This window comes from Octodon degus, unplaced genomic scaffold, assembly GCF_000260255.1.
Source record: "Octodon degus isolate 3935 unplaced genomic scaffold, OctDeg1.0 scaffold00021, whole genome shotgun sequence".
NCBI lineage: Eukaryota > Metazoa > Chordata > Mammalia > Rodentia > Octodontidae > Octodon > Octodon degus.
The window spans coordinates 2,705,931-2,723,880 of record NW_004524597.1 but is presented as its reverse complement, the minus strand read 5'-3'; the positions used below and the strand labels follow the sequence as shown (position 1 = coordinate 2,723,880).

Here is a 17,950-nt window from a genome sequence, read left to right as displayed (position 1 = left end):
GTTTAGTCCATCCATCTTTTAGGATTAGAAAATGTTTGCTGAAAGATGCAGTCTGCATCTTGAAGTAATTATTAATTTTTTTTAACAGTAAAATATATCTAAAAAGCTCATTTGGAAATTACAGTGTAAGGGATTAATGCACCAAAGCAGTCTCTTTAATTCCTTAGAATTCATTGAGAATCTCAGAGTCTATAATTAAACTTCTTCCAAGGCTGGAGTTTCTGAATTGTGCCTTTTCTTCAAACCAACTTCTGAGAGAACAGATAAAGCAGTTGCAATAACATTAAAATTTCTGATGATAAATTGGTGTTTTCTGCATATGAAGGATAGATATTAAATACTGAAGTGTCTTGAGGTAGGACTTTAAGCATCAGGGTTGAGTCTGCAGTAAAATTTTGTTGGACCTTATTTGCATTGCAGAGAAAAACGAGGCCATATAGCCAGGCCTCAAAGCCAGTTTACTTACTTGTAATTATCATGTAGTTTTATATCTGAGTTTAGTTTTCTCACTAATTTTCTGACTTAATGCACATTAATTTCTTGGAAAATTTTAAAATTTCCCCCCAAAATAAATTCAATATTTTGTGATCCAATTACAGAGAGATAAATGCAGTTAAATGTTTGGTGCATTTTCTTCTAGTCTTTTTCATTGTATAAATATTAAAAATATTTCATAGTTGAGATCATTCTGCATATATGGTGACTGTATCTTGCATTTTTTTCACATTTAACGTCGTGAGCATTTTTTCCCTTGGCATTAAAAACTGTCTTTGAAAATGGAAAGCATTTTGAGCTGTCAGCATAATTGAAAATGTTTTCTTGGTGTGACACATGTATCTTTGTAATTGGTTTGATTTAGTGTGCTTTATTTCAATAAAAATTCAGTATTACATTTTACAGATTGGGGTGGGGAGTGGTATCTACTTCAAATTACCAGAGTCTTAGTAGAAGTCTTTTAAATTGATTAAACTCTCCTGGTACATCTGATCCACTACATTGACACTGCAAGTGCTTGCCAGGCACCTCTGCACATGCCTTTGGGAGTGCTGCACATCTGGATAGTATAATTCATTTCCAAGGAAAGGATGCCAGTTCTTAGGGCTTCTAGGCAGGATGTTACCCATTTTGTTCCAGTTTTGGGATTTCAGTGCCCCCCTTTCTCCAGGAGACGATAATTCTGGTGGAGCAGATCTACAGAGGGCCCTGACCTGTGCTGGTGGATCAACAAGTATGGCTTCTCACCTAGAGGCCTAGCTCTTCACAGGGGCACAAGGTGCTGGGAAGCCAGTAGCGAGTGTAGACGAAGCCGCAGGCCACTGGCTATTGGACAAGCAGTGAGATTGACTGGGCCGGCATCTGTTCTTTCTGCCTGTGTGTGACCTAACTGTGTTGGGAAACTGGAACTCTACATGTAATAAATTCTGCAAATAGCATTTTCTTATACCCTAAGCATGGACTTGGAATGACAATAATGGCTATGTGCTACTTTTAATAATTTGCCATGTAACTTGGATTCTTATAACCTGGACTGTAAACTTGTTTTAGCTCCAGCGGGAGTTTTCAAAGTATGATTAAATCATCTTAAACCTTTTTTCTACTCCTGCACTAATTTTAAATGAATGCAGAAACTTTAAAACAATGAATTTATCTTGTATTAAGCATTTGAGACTTCTCTGTCTAATCATGCTACTTGTTCTACTGTTTTTTGTCAATTGATACTACCATAGCCCTTTTGAAAAAGTGTTTTTGGTAGAAATTAAGTTGTATGTCCTCTGGACATAAACTTAGTTTTTTAAATTCTGAAGTATGTTTAGATATTCTGTACTTGTATAGGCTTGATTATAAGCTAAGGTTTTCCAAAGCATATATAGTAGCTGTCATTGGTTTATAAAATAAAATTTGGGCTGTTTAAAAATGCACTTATTTTTTGGTTGTTAATATTTTTTGACACTTGTAAAAAGTTTTGGGGGAAGAAGAGTGAAACAGACTTTGAAAAGATTCTCACAGCTTAGATTAGATAATAGGTAATGTTGCACATTATGATTTTGAGTTATTAAGTTAAGCTTTAAATCTTACACTTATTGGAGGAAGACTGGTTTTCTAGAATTTACTAGGGAATTTTCAAATTGGCCAAATTGATGCTTAGTGTATCTAATTTTTATAGTCCAGTTGTGATGGAATGCGGAATGCTTGGTGAGCCTTTGGCATTGATCACTAGTGACATGGAAGGAAATCAAGGATGGGTTTGTTGATTTTTTTCCTGTGATTTTAAATGAGAGGGCACCCTGAATTAAAGGAAATAGCCTGGTTAATTTCCTAGCTTTCCATAGTATGGAACAAGATGACCTTGTATGTTAAGGGCTGTGGAATTAAGAAAAAGGAAGTTACAGCTCTCTTTGCAAGTTCAGTCTTAAGTGTAGATCTTAAAAAAAGCCAATTGGGGATCATAAAATTTTAAATGTGATAGTACTGATTTTAGGCAAACTGAGCTGCCAGGAGCCTGAGTTTACTTCTGAAAATCAGCTGAGCTCCGATTTCAAAACATAGGATAGGGCTTTATTCTTTGTCTTTCCTTTCTTTGTTTCTTGAGGCATTCTTTTTCAAAATTCAGTAGTATATGCTAGGCATTAAGTTCAGTCCATTGGAGATTTTTTTTTAAAAAAAGGGCCTTATAGGAAGAGATGATTGTGTTGTATAAGAATAACCCAAAGTGTTAACCTTTATTTTTTTTTTAAGAAGTCAAGAACATTGAGGGGAAGTGTAGTTCCTCTGATAATTCTGAAATGTCCAGTAGGCAGAAGTACAAGTGTGCCTCTGAGTGCCCGGGCCAGGTCCATTCCTAAGGTCCAGCCTTGGAAAACTACCTATGGACAAGCTAAGGGGATGGAGAAACTCGCTGCAACAGTTGCCTGTCAGAAGAGAAGCCTGCAGAGGGCACTGAGGAAGGAGGATGGAGAACAGAAAGGAGAGGAGAGTTTCAAGCAGGAGGGAAGAGGAACCAGCAGGAGACTGACAAGGAGAAGTAGACCTAGGCAGCAGTAACTTCTGCAGAGGTGCCAGAGGAGCTTGCGGCCTCAGGCAATAGGAATGAGCCTTGGAAGAGAAGCACAGAACTGATTTTGGAAGGAACTGCAAATCATTGGTCTTGGTAGAACATGATTCAGACTTGGGGTAGGAGTAGGGCAAAGAAGAAAGCATTTTAACTCAGACTAGACCTAAGAAGCAGTCAGGCCCTAAACCAGTGGTGGCACATGTGCCATAGCGGGCTGTTTTTGTCATGGAAAGCTGTAAAAGGTTTGTTACCACTGCACTAGACCCTCAGTCCACTTCCTTGCTAAACCAGTTCAGGCCTTAAGAGGAGCCAGCTTGACAGTGAATAGGACTGTAGACTCCACTTGGGTGATTGTCTCAGCTCATGCTTACTAGCTGTGAGCTTGGGTGCAGTAGTCTTGGTTTAAAATACAGCTTTCTATCTGCAGAATGGAGTAATACAGTGTCATAGGGTTAAAAATTTAGAAAGTGTGTAGTATAGTGGCTGATGTAGGAAATATTCCAGCATTTGTACTTTTTTTTAAACAGGTGCTAGTCTCTGAAAGGTTAAGAGGTACAGAAAGATACTTAGATTTATCAGAGGGAATGAGGGTCCTCTTCTTGGGGAGAGCTATGAGGGTGCTAGTTGGGTTAGTGCAGACAGGGGAGTAGGAGACCCCTGGAGAAGGGAGTTGAGCTCTGAGCAGTTCAGCTGGGAGATGTGGGCATGGAATATTGGCAGTGATGGAACATGGTTGGAGACTACGAATTGAGAACATTGCCCACAGGGTGTTGATAAAAGAATGATGTTGGGGAATTTAGCATCTTTTATCAATGTAATGTACACATTTTTATTATGTATTTACAGAGCTCAGAATGGGCCCCACCAAGTAATACCTCTAAAGTTATTTTGAAACCTAAGATATAAATCTTACTGTTTGGAAACTTTAAAAAAATTTTTTTTTGAGACAACATCTCACTGTTCATGTTGGCCTTGAACTTGTTATATAGTATAGGTTGGCCTTGAACTTGGAGTGATCCTCCTACCCCATCCTCCTGAATGCTGGGATTACAAGTGCCACACCATGCCTGTCTGGAAACTTTGGTTATACTAGATGTTATAAAATTAGTCTAATGGGGGAGGAAGTCGTAAGGAAGAGGGGTATATGGGATGGATGTGATCAGAATATATACAGTGAAACTCAGCATTCTAGAAAATAAAGTGTTGATAATAAAAGCAAAAAGAGAGAAAAAAAGAGTCACAGTACAGTCCCTAGGTGAGGCTAGAATAGTGTAGGGCCAAATTGCAAAGTCAGAAAGTCCATGGTCCAGGTCACTAGGTTTTTAAATTTTTAACACTTTATGTATGCTGCCCTGATTTATACCTTTCCCAGATTTATCCAGACAATAGCAAGTAGAATACAAATTGATTCTTTAAGACTTAAGTAATGCATATTCAACCATAAAGTGCTGGAGGATGTTCTGGGTTTAATAGCTTGAAAGCAAAACTGCAAGATTTCTTGCTCCACCTCTCCATTTTTCTTCTGTAGGGATTAGAGATGTGTCCTTGGGAATCTACCAAATATAGTTCAGATCTTGGATTATTGTTGCTCCATGTGTCCAGATTACATCCCACTTTGTGACTGTTGTCTTGGGATAATTTTTAGCAGTGATACTTTTTTAGGCTTGACAATTTACTTTTTGAGTGACATATTAATAGTCAGCTTATCTAGAGGGGATGTTGGATGAAGTCTACTTGGGCTTAAAAGTGCACACCTGCCTCTGCTGTGTGCATCGCATACACAGACATGTATCAGGTCTGTCGGCATGGTGATTTGGATAAAGTATCCTGTTAAAGCAAGCATCTTTTATTTGTAAGTGATTTAATGGTACCTACCTAATAGATAGAAGGGAGAATTTCTTGAGATGTTTGTACACTTGGTCCAGTGTTCAGTACATAATAAGCATTTTGTGATTGCTGTCGACCAATAATGTTAAGTATCGGTAGTACTAAATAAAGCATGTCAAAGCCAGGGGGTTCGTTCTTACAGGGTAAAACTGAACAGCTCACTGGTGATCTCTTGGGAAAAGAAATGGCAGACATCCTTTTACACTATGACAGCATTGAAAGTAAAGTGGGTTACTTTCAAAAGGGTTGAATAATTGAGCAACTCTAAAACCTCTTTTCTTCTTCCTAGGTCTTAGTGGTGCAATGGCTAGTATAAGCGTGCGTTCGAGTACCCCAGGCTCTCCTACACATGTAAGCAGTGGATCGAATGCTAGTCGAAGGAGAAATGGACTCCATGATGTCGATTTGAACACTTTCATATCAGAAGAAATGGCACTCCACTTGGACAATGGTGGAACTAGAAAGCGTACCTCAGCCCAGTGTGGCGATGTCATTACAGGCTCACCAACCCATAAACGCAACAGAATGATCTAAACTGCAAACATTTTCACACCCACCATGCTGCTTGAAAGCCACTTGATCCTCAACATATACTATTATTGCAAAGGAAACATGAGGCCATCTTCCCTTGTTCACTGTTTAAGACAAGTGAATTCTTTAGTGGTTGCCATAAAAGGAAATTCTAAGAATTTACAGTAGATGCCTCTTGTAACTATGGCTTTCTCAAAACTATAATCCTAGCAGAGGACATCAGGTATCGTGTAGTCATTAGCAAGATCATCATAGGCGAACATATATCCGTTCCAAGGCTAAAAGTGACCTTAACTGTATTTATTCTCAAAGGGAAAGGAAATAGTCAGATGTTTATTTGGTTATAGAATGCTGTTTTTTGTTTTTTTCTTTCCTGGTCCATTTCCTGTTGTGTTGGGTATTGCTTCGACAGTATTGCCAGGTTCCTAAAATTGTCTAAAAAACATGATTTGGCTCCCTTGTCAAATCTGCAGGCTTCCATTTTTGTAGCTGCAGTTTACCATGCACCTGGTTTCTCTTTAGTAACAGTAACTTCTAATTAGCAAAGTGTGCCCTCTTTTTAGTTTTCAAAGCAGTTTCTAATTCTGGTGATTGTGTGATATAAAGAGGTGCTATGATGGTCATGCAATTAATAATATTGAAACAATACAAAGAACTATTGGATTCAGTTTGTGTGTGTTAGTGCTCTAAAAATAGCAATATTATTAAACAGCCCCAATTAATCCTGTAGGCTTCAAATACTCAATCTTAAGACAAGTGCTACTTTCTAAGGTACTTTCTTTACAGTAAATGTAAACATGTAGACTGCATTCAAGGTGACCTGAATGACCTTTGAGAATGGGCTTCCTATGTTTTGGTTCAGTATTAGGGAGGTGGATGGTGGGGATAGGTATTCCAGTCTTTCATATCCTGTGTTGCATTTTTCATGGTTGCCCTACTTTGTGCAGTTTTACTTGTAGTGGGTGGAAGATGATAAAACTTTGTTTTATCTACTAATAATGTGATCACAAATAGCAAAACTAATTATTCCTGTCCTTCCAATCCCTCTCCTAACAAGTGGTATGGAGTCTCATTCTGAAAAGGGTGGAATCGCATGGAGGTTCTCTAGGTGTTAGGTAGACCTAAATAAAAGTTCTCAATAGAGTCCTCTTTGAGTAAAATATAAGACCTCTGTAGCTACAACTTTTTATAGCATGTTTCATCTTCATATTTAATATCTTGAACTGAATGATAGTCTTTTTTAGATGAAGAACTGATGTCAGCCTGCCAGGTACTGTAAATTTTTCTATCCGATTATTATATTATATATCAAGTAGGACAGTGAAAAATGTTTCCTTGCAAACTTGTAGTCCAGTATCAGTTATTTTCTATTTTTATCCTTAAAACGACCATTGCAAATCAGTGTAAGGGTTTTTCCAGTAATTACAGCACTTTGTTAAAGTTTGCAATTTCTTCAGCTATTTAATAATATCTTTCTGTGAAGAAACTTTGCTAAGTTAACAATTATTAACTGGGTGGGATGTGAATGGAATGTTAGAAATGTGTGAATTGAAGTTCTGTATTCTTTATAGATATAGCCCTTATTTAAAACAATGAAATCCATATTCAAACTAGGAATGAAAGTGAGGTATTTCTAAATTCTTGCAAAAGTGTATTTTTTGTTTGTTTGACTATAATAGCAGAAGGAATTATAACATTCTGTCATTTTACCTGAAACAGGCAAGCCTATGTATTATGAATTTTTTCAAGCTTCCCTTTGGAATATACCAAGAAATGCATTTGGAGTTAATCTTTGCTCTTCTGTCATTGTAAATTGAGATTCTGGAATTGGTTTTGGTGATGTGATGCATAGCGCACAAGAGGCCAGAACTCCTCTTCCTATAGGATTTTGAGATGGAGGATCACAGATCTAATCTTCCCCTTTATATTTTGGTTCTAGCTCCTCTTTCCAAGTTGAATAACAATATATTTGGTTGTTTTGTTTAAGTTGGTGCTCTGAGGCTTAATCTTAATACCCTTTAATCTCAATTGTCAAATTTTGATAAAATATGTGCCATTTTCTTTGGTAAGAGAAAGCAGGTCTTAATGTCTGCCAGAATACAATTTATATGCCTTATTGGCTCCATTAAACTTTTTAAAAACTTTAGCATTTGTTACTTTTTTCCATTGCATTAAATCTCAAGTGCTACTTGTCACCTAATCCCAACCTCCTCTCTTCTGACCCATTGTTTGCTCATGTGGCCCCAGAGACAAGGACAGTGATTTCTAATCTTAGGAAAATGTATTTTCAACTTAGTTCAGAATATTTGCTAGTTTAGATGTGAAGTAAATCATAGAAGATGGCATACCTATATGGTACTTGAAAATTTGACTTTTTTTCAGTCTCCTGAGAACAGTGTAGGTTGAACTTAACCTAACATTTTAGTGAGGGTGGGGCAGGGATAGAACCTCTTTCTTCATCTTAAGATGGGGTCTGATTCTTTCAGACTGTTCTTTAGTTCTGTTCCTGTTGCCCCTACCTCAGCACAAGCAGGATTGAGTTAATGGCTGAAATATTAAAATCTTCATTATGATGTTTAGTATTTTAGAAAGCATAGTTAATAGGGACAGTGTTTGGCTAACTCTAAATATAGGAAGTGAAATTCTTCAATGTGGCTCACCCAACTGAAATATTGAAACACACCTTAAATCATAAAATGAATAAATCTTTAAAAACAACAACAATGATGGGCCTTGTCTGCAATTTTGTTTTTGTCATCACATCTGAATTTTGTTTTGTTTTTTGGGGGCACTGGGGATTGAATCCAGATCCTCAGGTGAGCTAGGCAAGTACTTGCATCTTGTCACTGCTACTTTCTCTACCCCCAAGTAATTTTTTTTTTTCCTTTTTTGGTCTTTTTGAGACAGGGTCTCACTGTGTGGTTCAGGCTGGCCAAGAGCTCACTTTGTCGGTCAGGCTGGTTTTGAACTTGGAATGATGCTCCTGCCTCAGCCTCTGAGTGTTGGGATTACAGGTGTGCGCCACCATGCCTGGCCCAAGTAACTTTTGACAGACTCAAGAGAAGTTTAGATTTTTGAGCAACAGCCTGATAATTTTTTTCATCGAGGGTTATTAGATGAACTCCGTGAATTTGAGTGATTGTGACCATGCCTTTAGGGTTCCATTCAGCAATGTGTAGCAAGGGGGCTCTCTGACCAAGGTACAAGATACTAAGGTGATTTTGAAATACAACCTTTAGTTGGGGACATAGGTAGCACAACTCATTTTAAGAAATTACTATGAATGTGAGTCATTGTTTCATGACTATACTGCAGGCAATTTTTTAGTTACATCATAGTGACTGTTAGCAGATTAATCTCACTGGATTATATTTCATATAGTGATTGACTAGCTGTTCATCCATTGGATTGATTACTGTGGTATGAGGTTGGGAATCTGCAGAGGTAATATTTTGCTTGAAATAAAGTGCCTTGAAGCAGTCTGCCACAGGAAACCTATGTTTAAAGTTAAACAAGATTGATTACTAGAAAGGGTTCTAATCAGGTGTGTATAGTTCCTGTTTTTCTCCCTTCTTGAGAGCTGTGCCAACTTTAATAGTTGAGATGTCCTAACCTCATAAAGCTAGCTTCCAGACTCCAGTCTGGAACATTGGAAGTGTGTAATTTTTTGTGGAACATTTGAGAGAGGAATTGGCCTAGACACTCAGGCCAGTGTCACACATGTTATGTTGAAATGCTAGATATGGCAAGATTTTGGGTTGACCTACGAGGAACCAGCTTGTTCTTTGGGAAGCTGATTAGATAGCAGCGTATGACACAGTGAGTTTTCAGGTTCTGTGGTTTTGAGGCTCTTAGCAAAACTGGGAAATTTATTTTATATTTTTCCAAGCTTTGGTTTATTTGTGCTGATTTTAGTGTCTTTAAAAATTTGAATTGGGCTGGAGAGATAGCTCAGTAGCATAAGCGCCTGCCTAGCAAGCACAAGGTTCTGAGTTCAACCTCCAGTACCACCAAAAAAAAAAAAAAAAGAAACTGCAAAATTCCAACCACGTAAGAGCTTATGCTGTTTTTAAAGTTCTGTCTGTAGCTGATATGGTGAATTTGACTGAATAGGATTCCTTTGAATAAGTGGCATTTTAAGTCCTTATTTTGTAATAATTTATATTGTGCCAACTGTTATGTGCCCCCTCCCCCTTTTTGGTGGTGCTAAGGTTGAAGGGCTTTGTGCATAGAAGGCAAGAGGTCTACCACTGAACCACATTCCCACCTCCTAGGATAACTTTCTTTAGAGGAAATTGCTGCTGCAAAGAAATTCTTATTAAAAATACTGATAGTTCTTCGCAGAATACCTTCAGCAAGGAACCATTTGGTACATCCATGGTGGTAGGTGCCTTTCAGCCCTGGTACTTCCTCAGGCAGAAATGATTTTTGTGACTTTTAATTTCTTGCTTTCTGTTTTTTCTTCTCTTTCGTTCGTTCGTTCGTTCGTCCGTCCCTTCTTTCTTATACCGGGGATTGAACTCAGGACCTTGCACTTGCCAGACAAGTACTTATTCTGTTGAGCTATCTCCCTGGCCCTCTTGCTTTCTTATAGAAAGGAAGCTATTGCTTTTGTTAGGTGGGTCTAAATGTTAGCTGTATCAGTTGGCATGAGGATCTGGGTAACTTTGCCTCCCTGGGCTCAGTTCTATCATCTGTAAAATGCGTATAGAAAAAAGATGCCAGGCTCAGTAGCAAGAATTAGTTGAAAGTTGAGTATGCTTTCCTTTGAGTAGAGCAAGGAAAGCCTGTTAAGAGTCTGCAGCATACCTGAGAGTTTATTTCAATAATGTGCTATTGATTTCAGTGTGGCATTGAAAAACTAATACTCAGGGATTTTTTTGTCAACAAACTGAAAATGGTCAGACATTAGTGTTAATGCCCTTTAAACTTGTCCCCCCTTCTCCTTCTGAAGGGCAGAAATGGAATCGTTTTGGAGGAAAAACCTTTCAAACAATTTTCTATATGTTCACAAGTTTTTCATATATGTAGCTGTTGAAGTGTAGTCTGCTTGGTTGGTGGTTATGTAGGAGTTAGTGTTGAATAAAGCACTTTAGTATCAAAAGTTATTGTGGGAGACTGGAACTTGGAGCTCCAGCTTTGAAAACTGCATTCACCGTATCCTGGGAGGCAGTTTGAAAGTGGTGGTGGATGGACAGCAAATGAGGAGAGGCTTGTGTGTGCTGCAGAGTGGTTAGATATCAGAGCAAGGGCTTGTGTACACGTGAGATTTTATTTTTCAAATTGAGCTCAAGATACCTAGGAGACATCACAGGTGGCAAGTCCAGGGTGCCTCACTTCCTTTTTGTACTTCATCCTGGGAGGGAAGCCATGCCTATCTGACCCATGTCAAGAATGTTGCACACTGCCTTGTTCGTGAGGGCTGAGACTTTCCTTTGCCTCTGGCAGGCGCCCGCGTGTAGAGAACTGGTCATTTATGGAACTGCCTTGGGCAGGTCTGGGGTTTCTCCACCTTCTGCTACCAGAAGAGCTGTGCACTCAGCCAGCCTGACCTGGAAAGAAGAATTTGGGGTAATTGGGCTGCTTGGGGATCCAGCACTCATAATCCAGAGGTGCACTCCGTAAGTACACCGAGGCATGTGCCGTTTGTAACTTGGAGCTTTGAGGAAGGAATCTCAAGCTGTTCCTGTGTATTTCTTAGGAATGGTATCCAGGATAGAAATCCTAGAGGAGAGGACTCCCTGTCAAACTGTCTCTGAGCATGGTGGAAAGATTCTCCCCAAGGTGAACCTCAAGCTCACAGTGGTTGAGATCACAATGGTGGTGTCAATTTCTAGGTGTACTTACATCTCCCAAGAGATTTTCATTTTCTCTGTAGGGCATTTGGGGCAGTATAAATATTGCATGCATCTGAGTTCTACACATCTGCACGTGGTTCATGAATGCTTGTGTTTTGCCCGTTGTGGGGTTTCTCAGACATTTGGATCTATGAGGAAAAGTAACTGCCATTAGGACCTGTTGTGAATGCGCTCATATGAATGCACTCACACGCACACAGCAAGAAGTCCTAGCTGTTCCAGCTTTCTGTCTGATGCACTTCATTTTAAGGTCCCTTGCATTTTACTAAACATACTGTATGTGACCATTTCACAACTACCTTGAAAAACCTGGGGCTTGAATTTTAACTTCAGGCACAGCGTAGGTACCTGTCTTTATTAAATGAGTGTAAAGAGGTTGGAAAGAAGTTTTCTAGATCTTCACAAAGTACTTTTCCTCCCTCCTTGAGGCTTAAAGTCTGAAGAACAAGGGTGGTGTAGGGCTAGACAGGTACAGAGGAGAATCCCTGTTCACCAGTGTTTGCTGCTGCCCCCAGCTCTGCCTCAGGTCTGTTGAGTAACCAAGATACCTGGCTCGCGAAGCGCTCAGATTAAATGAGGTTGATGTCATCACCTAGCTGGATGCCATTCCTGGCTTCTGCAGCAGACTTTGACCTCCTTCAAATTGCATGGATTTTCCCTTTCTACATATGAAAAAGTAGCAATAGGGTGTATCTCAGGAAAATAGGTGGGACTCCTTGAGGTGGAGTCCAGGTGCCATGATTTTTCAGGCTCTGTCAGTAGAGAACCACTGCCTGTGGTGCAGTTGCTGTGTTGTTGGGCTTTGGAGGCCAGCCCTGAGGGCAGCTGGTGCTACCAGCAGACTTGGCCCTACCTCCAGGCTCCGAGGCTTGGGGGAAGTCTGCAAGATTGAGTTCCTCAGGGGCAGGATGTCTTACTGAGCATGACAGGAGGAAGTGGGATCCACAGGGTTGTGAGGTATAGTGAGTCGTGGCTCACCAGGAATGACCTGGCCTGCCTGGGCTGTGTCACCTTGGGGTTGGCTTCAGATTCCTGGACTCCCCGCCTACACACACACACACACACACACACACACACACACACACACACACACGGTGCGTCCAAAGGTCAGTTTTAGGAAAGGCTATATTTATTTATTTATTTATTTATTTTTGGTTAAAAGGCAAATAAAGGGTTCCAAGTCCTACCATTAAATGACAATAATAATAATATATTGGAGTGTGTGGAGTTGACATACAGAAAGGTGCTTGGGCAATCTTCCTGAACTGTGTCCAGCGACTGCCTGTCCCACTGTGCAGGTGTACATGGAGCCACTGAAGCTGCTTGTGACAATGAGGGCATCTGGAACAAGGTGGATGGCCTGGATGCAGCTGGAAGGGCAGAGACTTCTGGAGCATGTCACCCATCGCATTGACTGACTTGTTTGCTGGAGCAGTTTCCAATACACATCCCTCCCAAATATTCTATTCATGATTTATTAGCTACACCTAAAGCATGTACACAATCTCCCTCCATGTATAAAGCTCGTACACATTGCTCTCAAATCCTCAGTTTCCCCCTTTGTATAGAAAAGAAATAGACGTGAGGAGGGAATGATACTGTCAAACTCTGAGGACCAGTGAGACTTTAAATTGCCAGTCCTAGTAACCTGACTGCAAGGTGTTCCTTATGTTCCTCCACCCGGGATTAGTTGGCCAATGGCTGGTGGATGGTGGCCTAGGTGAGAGTGAGGTGTGGGGTGTGCTGAGGTCAGCAGGAAGCTTGGTGGGACACTGCCTGGGGAGTGAGCCATGTGATCCCACCTCCATGGAACTGCCTGTTCCATTTGCCCTACTCTTAAATCCTGCACAACAGGAGTGTAACAGGTGGGCTCTAGAGAATCTTCCTGGGGTCTGACATGGAGATGCCAACACCAAAGCAGCCCAGTCCGTTCTGCCTTAGAATCTCCCAACCACTTTAGTTGGTGGCAGCCGCTGAACAAGTGATTGGCAAGTGCCCTGGGCCTTGGTTTGCATCCTTGCACAGACCTGCAGGGGTACATCATTTATGCCTGCCGGCTCTAGGGAGCCATCTCACGGGTCAGATTTGGCTCGGTGTGCTCATCTTTTGGAGGTCTAGCCTGGCCAATGAAAGAAGTCACAAGGCCTGCTTTGACCCTGGTCGACTCAAATGCGGGGATTGAGTCTGACCTCCCTGCATTCACTAAGTGATGCAGATGCCAGGCTCTCCCCTACTCACAAAGGCCTGACCCTTGGGGACATCCGTGGTTTGCCTTGATCCCCCTAAGGCTGGGAACCCTACATTCTCCCAAGGTGACTCACTTCCTGTTTGGGCTGAGGAGTGTAGTACCTGGGGATGCAGAGCCAGTTCCTTGGAAACAGCTGGACTTCCACCAGAGCCTTAAAGCAACAGTGCTCAAGCTGGGCATGCTCTGGGGGTACCCATGAAAGGGCCAGAATTCCTGGTGGCAGAGGTCTGTTGCCAGATCTCACAGTTTAGATGCCCCCTCCTTCCCACTCGACTTGGTTCCCAGGAGGAACAACTCTACTGTTCCTGGCCAGTGTGCAGTGTGGTTCCCAGGAAAATTTTCAGTGAAAGGGACTGCGTGGCAGGACCTTACCTTGCCTAATACTCGGGATCTCTGCTTTTTTTTTTTTTTTTTAATCAAACACTGTTAACAATACTCTGGGCTTCTGAGAATCCTCAAGACCACTGTCTATCAGCATGGGAGGTAAGTGACAGCCCAGCCCCTGGAGCATAGTGGCTTGCAGTGTCTGCAGCCTGGTGTGTGGAAGGGGGTGCTCTTCCGTGACGCTCTTTGAGGCCTTGCCTGGTGGTCTCTCCTGGATGTGGGCTTCTGGGGTGGGGTGCTGAGGAGTCAATGAACTGGACACACAGGTGATTATCCCTGGAGTGAGTGGGGTGCTGCTTCCTCAGCCCTGAACTTCGACCACCAGAAGGGAGTGGCAGTGCGCTGGCCTCCCTTCAGGGCGTGGCCTCAGAAGTCCCCCCCAGGATCCCAGTTCTCGCTTTGATCCCTGTGCCAGTCTGTGGCTGCCTGCAGAGCAGATACTGTCTTCTCTGTGTACAGCAGGGTGGGGCTGAAGCAAACAGGATGGCAGCCAGTCCTGCAGGACTCTCTGGTGCCCGTGGTGACCTGGTGCTGATACCAACCTGCTTGTCTGCCGTCACCTAGTGCTTTGCATGCATACCCTGCTTCAGAGTTGCCACACAGCAGGTGCTCAGACAGTCTGGTGTCTGAGGACAACAGCTGGAGTTATGAATGTTACCATGGCTCTCCCGATGGGTCATTTCCTTGACTGTTTCAATGGAGCTTGAGATGGTTTGGGGGTGGGCAGTATGATGGGACTATCTATATAGAAAATCATTTCTCAGTTTTGCATTTTTCCACAGGATTACGCTTTTAGCCACCATGCCCACCACAGGGAGTCTCAGTCGCTGTCTCAGTGCACGCTGGGGGCAGGACCAGCACAGCACGCCAGGAATCAAACCCTGGCTTCTGGGCCTGTCCAAGCAGGCGCTTTAGTCTGCTGAGCTATTTGGTCTGCCCCATCAGTTAACTCTTAAAGACACTTGGTGGTGTCGGTTCAGTATCTGCCTTAGCCTGGATCCTTGGCCGTAGTGGCTCTATTGCTGGCTGGACACTGCCATCTACAGGCCCCTGGGCTGCAGGGCATCATGCCATTCCCACTGCTCCCCAAGGCACGGGGCTCCTCGCTGAGTACAAGCAGGACCTGTTGGAGGGCAGCGCATGTTTTGAAAGTCTCTTGGAGCACAGCGCTAGCGAAGGCCCTTTAGGAGGCCTTGGTCGTCAAGCTTCTTGGGGATCAAGGAAGCCTTCCGAGCAGTGATTCCTTTTTTTTTTTTTTTTTTCCTTTTTCTTTTGTTTAATCCTTTTATTTTTTAAAATTTTATTTATTACATTTTATTGCCACATTTGAGATATGCGTAAGGATCACACCCATCATGGAGAGGGCAGTGAAGACGACTGATAAAGCTCCGTGGCTCCCCAGGCAGGACGTGCTGGGTGGGAGGGGGCTGCCTGTGCATGCGTTTGCCCAAATTGCTTGGGCTGGGCAGAATTAAGTGTTCAAAACCACTGCTGGAAGCATGTTAAGGTGGCGCAAAAGGAAACTTTGCCGGGCCCTCCACGGTTGCATTCCCAGGTTAGGAAGTCTCTCCCTAGGTCCCCTGGGGTCCTGGCTTGTCTTGGGATGAGGATGGTGAGCGGCCCAGCCTCCACCGCAGTAAGCACAGAGTGGAAGCTCAGCTCGTGATCACTAGGGAGGGCTTTCCGGTCTGAAACGTGTCAGTTGCGCTTGGAGCCCTTTTTGTTTTTTCCATAATTTTATTGAGAGACATAGAGCAATGAGACAGTTTCAAATCAAATTGGTAGGACAGTTTCAATAATTAATACATTGCATACTTTCTTCCTAGTGGTTATTTGCTGTATAAGATGCGGACATGATATCCTATTTACAAACACTATTAGAACAGATCCCTCTATTCATTAAGAGAATGTAACTATATATCCTAACCATTTTGAATACACAGATACAAAATGGACATTCATCTGTATCCCCTTTTTTATTTAGTTCTGTCATTTGAATATTATAGGTGTGTTAACTCAGCAAAATATTCTAAAAGAGTCCAGTAACCCATAATAGTTTTGGGTCTTCCACTTGACTGGCAGTGTCAGAAATTGTTTACCTGAGTCTCCTATAGCTCAGCATAACAACATGGCTTTTCTTCTTATACTTCGTTTTTATACTTTTCTGCTGGATGGTTAAGACCAAGATAAAGCAGGACCTATGCAAGAAGAGTTGTAGCTTTTGGGTCTGATAAGGTCAGTGAAATGCCCTCAGGATTTTTCCTGAGATCCTGTACCTCAGATTGTAGAAACTTTGTCAGTGTCAGCCATGTGGATGAGTCATGGCCATTGCTTGGCCAATGTGCTCTCTGTGAAAGCCTGAGAGAATGTTTTCTCTCCATGTGACTCTCCTTAGACACACTCTACATCATGATCACTTTCCTCTTTGGCCCCATAATCTCCTTGATCAGAAAATTTGGGACACTACTGAGTTACATGACGTTACAGTACAAGATCTCATATGTCCTGAGTCTTAATTGGCTTTGGAAGGCTAGGGCCAAAATGTTGGCTTTTTTTGGGGCTCTTTTTTTTTTAATTTTGGTCTGTAAACTTAGGTTGTTAACCCTCCAGAAGAGAAGCTTATTGTTATTACCATACAACCTAGGCTGTTAAGCTTAACTTCACTATCTGTCTGAATATCAAACATCTTTTTATACTTTCAGAATACATGTGCATGCATCTCACCCTATCTCCCCAGCAGCCTGCAGCTCCATGGTGCTGGTTCCACTGTCTAGTGTTCAGGGGTGTTTCTGGAGCTTGGGTAGTCAGACTCCTGAGCTGACTTACCCTTTTTTAAAAAAATTACATTTATTTGTTTGCTTTTTGGTCTCATTGCAGTTCAGCTTGGCCTTGAACTCACTATGTAGCCCAGGCTGGCCTCGAATTCATGGTGATCCATCCTCCTGCCTCAGCCTCCCAAGGGCTGGGGTTACAGGAATGCATCATCATGCCTAGCTGTTGTTGAAAATTTAAAGCTCTATAAAAGAAGATAAAGAATGTTCCAGTGAATGGAAGCCTAATCCCCCTGTCATCCAGGTTCAGCAGTTAGGACATCATGGCCAGTCTCATTCCATGCATGTCCGTCTGGACTTCCCATCCTCATGTTATTATTTAAAAGAGGAAAGGTTTATTCAGCTCAGTTTGTATGGTTTCAGACCATACTCAGCTGGCTCCGAGGCAGGGTGGCACATGGCAAAGGGGTAGCCATTCGTGGCAGCCGAAGATAGCAAAAGCAGCAACAGAGCTGGGGAGGGAGGGAGAGAAAGCCATCACCATTATTTTAAAGCAAATCTGAGTTGCATCATTTTATCTAGACATACTCCAGTATGTATCTAAAAGAATTTTAAAAACTGTTGTAAAAAGCTCTAAAATCACATCTGAAACTTGTCTTAATATAACAGAAAAATATAACCAATAATTGCTTAGTATCACATATCAAGTCTGTATACACATGTTCAGTTGTTTTTGCAATACTGGGGATAGAGCCCAGCGCCTTTATTCAGAGCTACATCACTATCCCTTTGTTTATTTAATTAGGGTCTTGGTGTTGTCCAGGCAAGATTTGAACTTCTGATTATCGTGCCTCTGGGGTCACAGGAGTGTGGCATCACACCTGAGTCCTTGTTTTTATAAATATCACAATTTTTATTAAAAAGTTTAAATCAAATGTGATTGGTGTGTCTCTTCTCTTAATTTTTGTAGTTCCCTTCCACTTTCTTTCTTTCTTTTTTTTTTTTTTGCAACTATATCTTATTATTTTTTTTTGTGGCATTAGAAATGGAATCTAAGGCCTTCACACAACTGTGAGGTATGATTAAAATATATGGTAAATGTTTAAATTTTAAAAATTGCAGTAAAAAACAATTATATTGATCCCCCTTAAAATACTTCTCTTTACAAGCACACTCATCTCACTGTTCTCACCACTTCTTGAAGCATTTTTGGAAGTTT

The 17,950-nt window shown here is 41.6% G+C and overlaps 1 protein-coding gene across 2 annotated transcripts in view; it reads left to right on the top strand.

Annotated features, from left to right (window-relative positions):
• The window catches only part of CUNH16orf72 (chromosome unknown C16orf72 homolog), a 30,057-nt gene extending 22,180 nt beyond the window's left edge, over positions 1–7,877 (top strand). Inside the window, exon 4 of one of the 2 annotated variants that reach the window (XM_004627769.2) lies at positions 5,229–7,877. In XM_004627769.2, the coding sequence (XP_004627826.1) occupies positions 5,229–5,473 (245 nt within the window). In that variant the 3' untranslated portion in view covers positions 5,474–7,877. Of the gene's footprint in view, positions 1–1,165; positions 1,920–5,228 lie in introns of those variants that run through there. The other variant, XM_023711754.1, reaches the window with a different exon arrangement.
• The last annotated feature ends 10,073 nt before the right edge of the window (positions 7,878–17,950 follow it).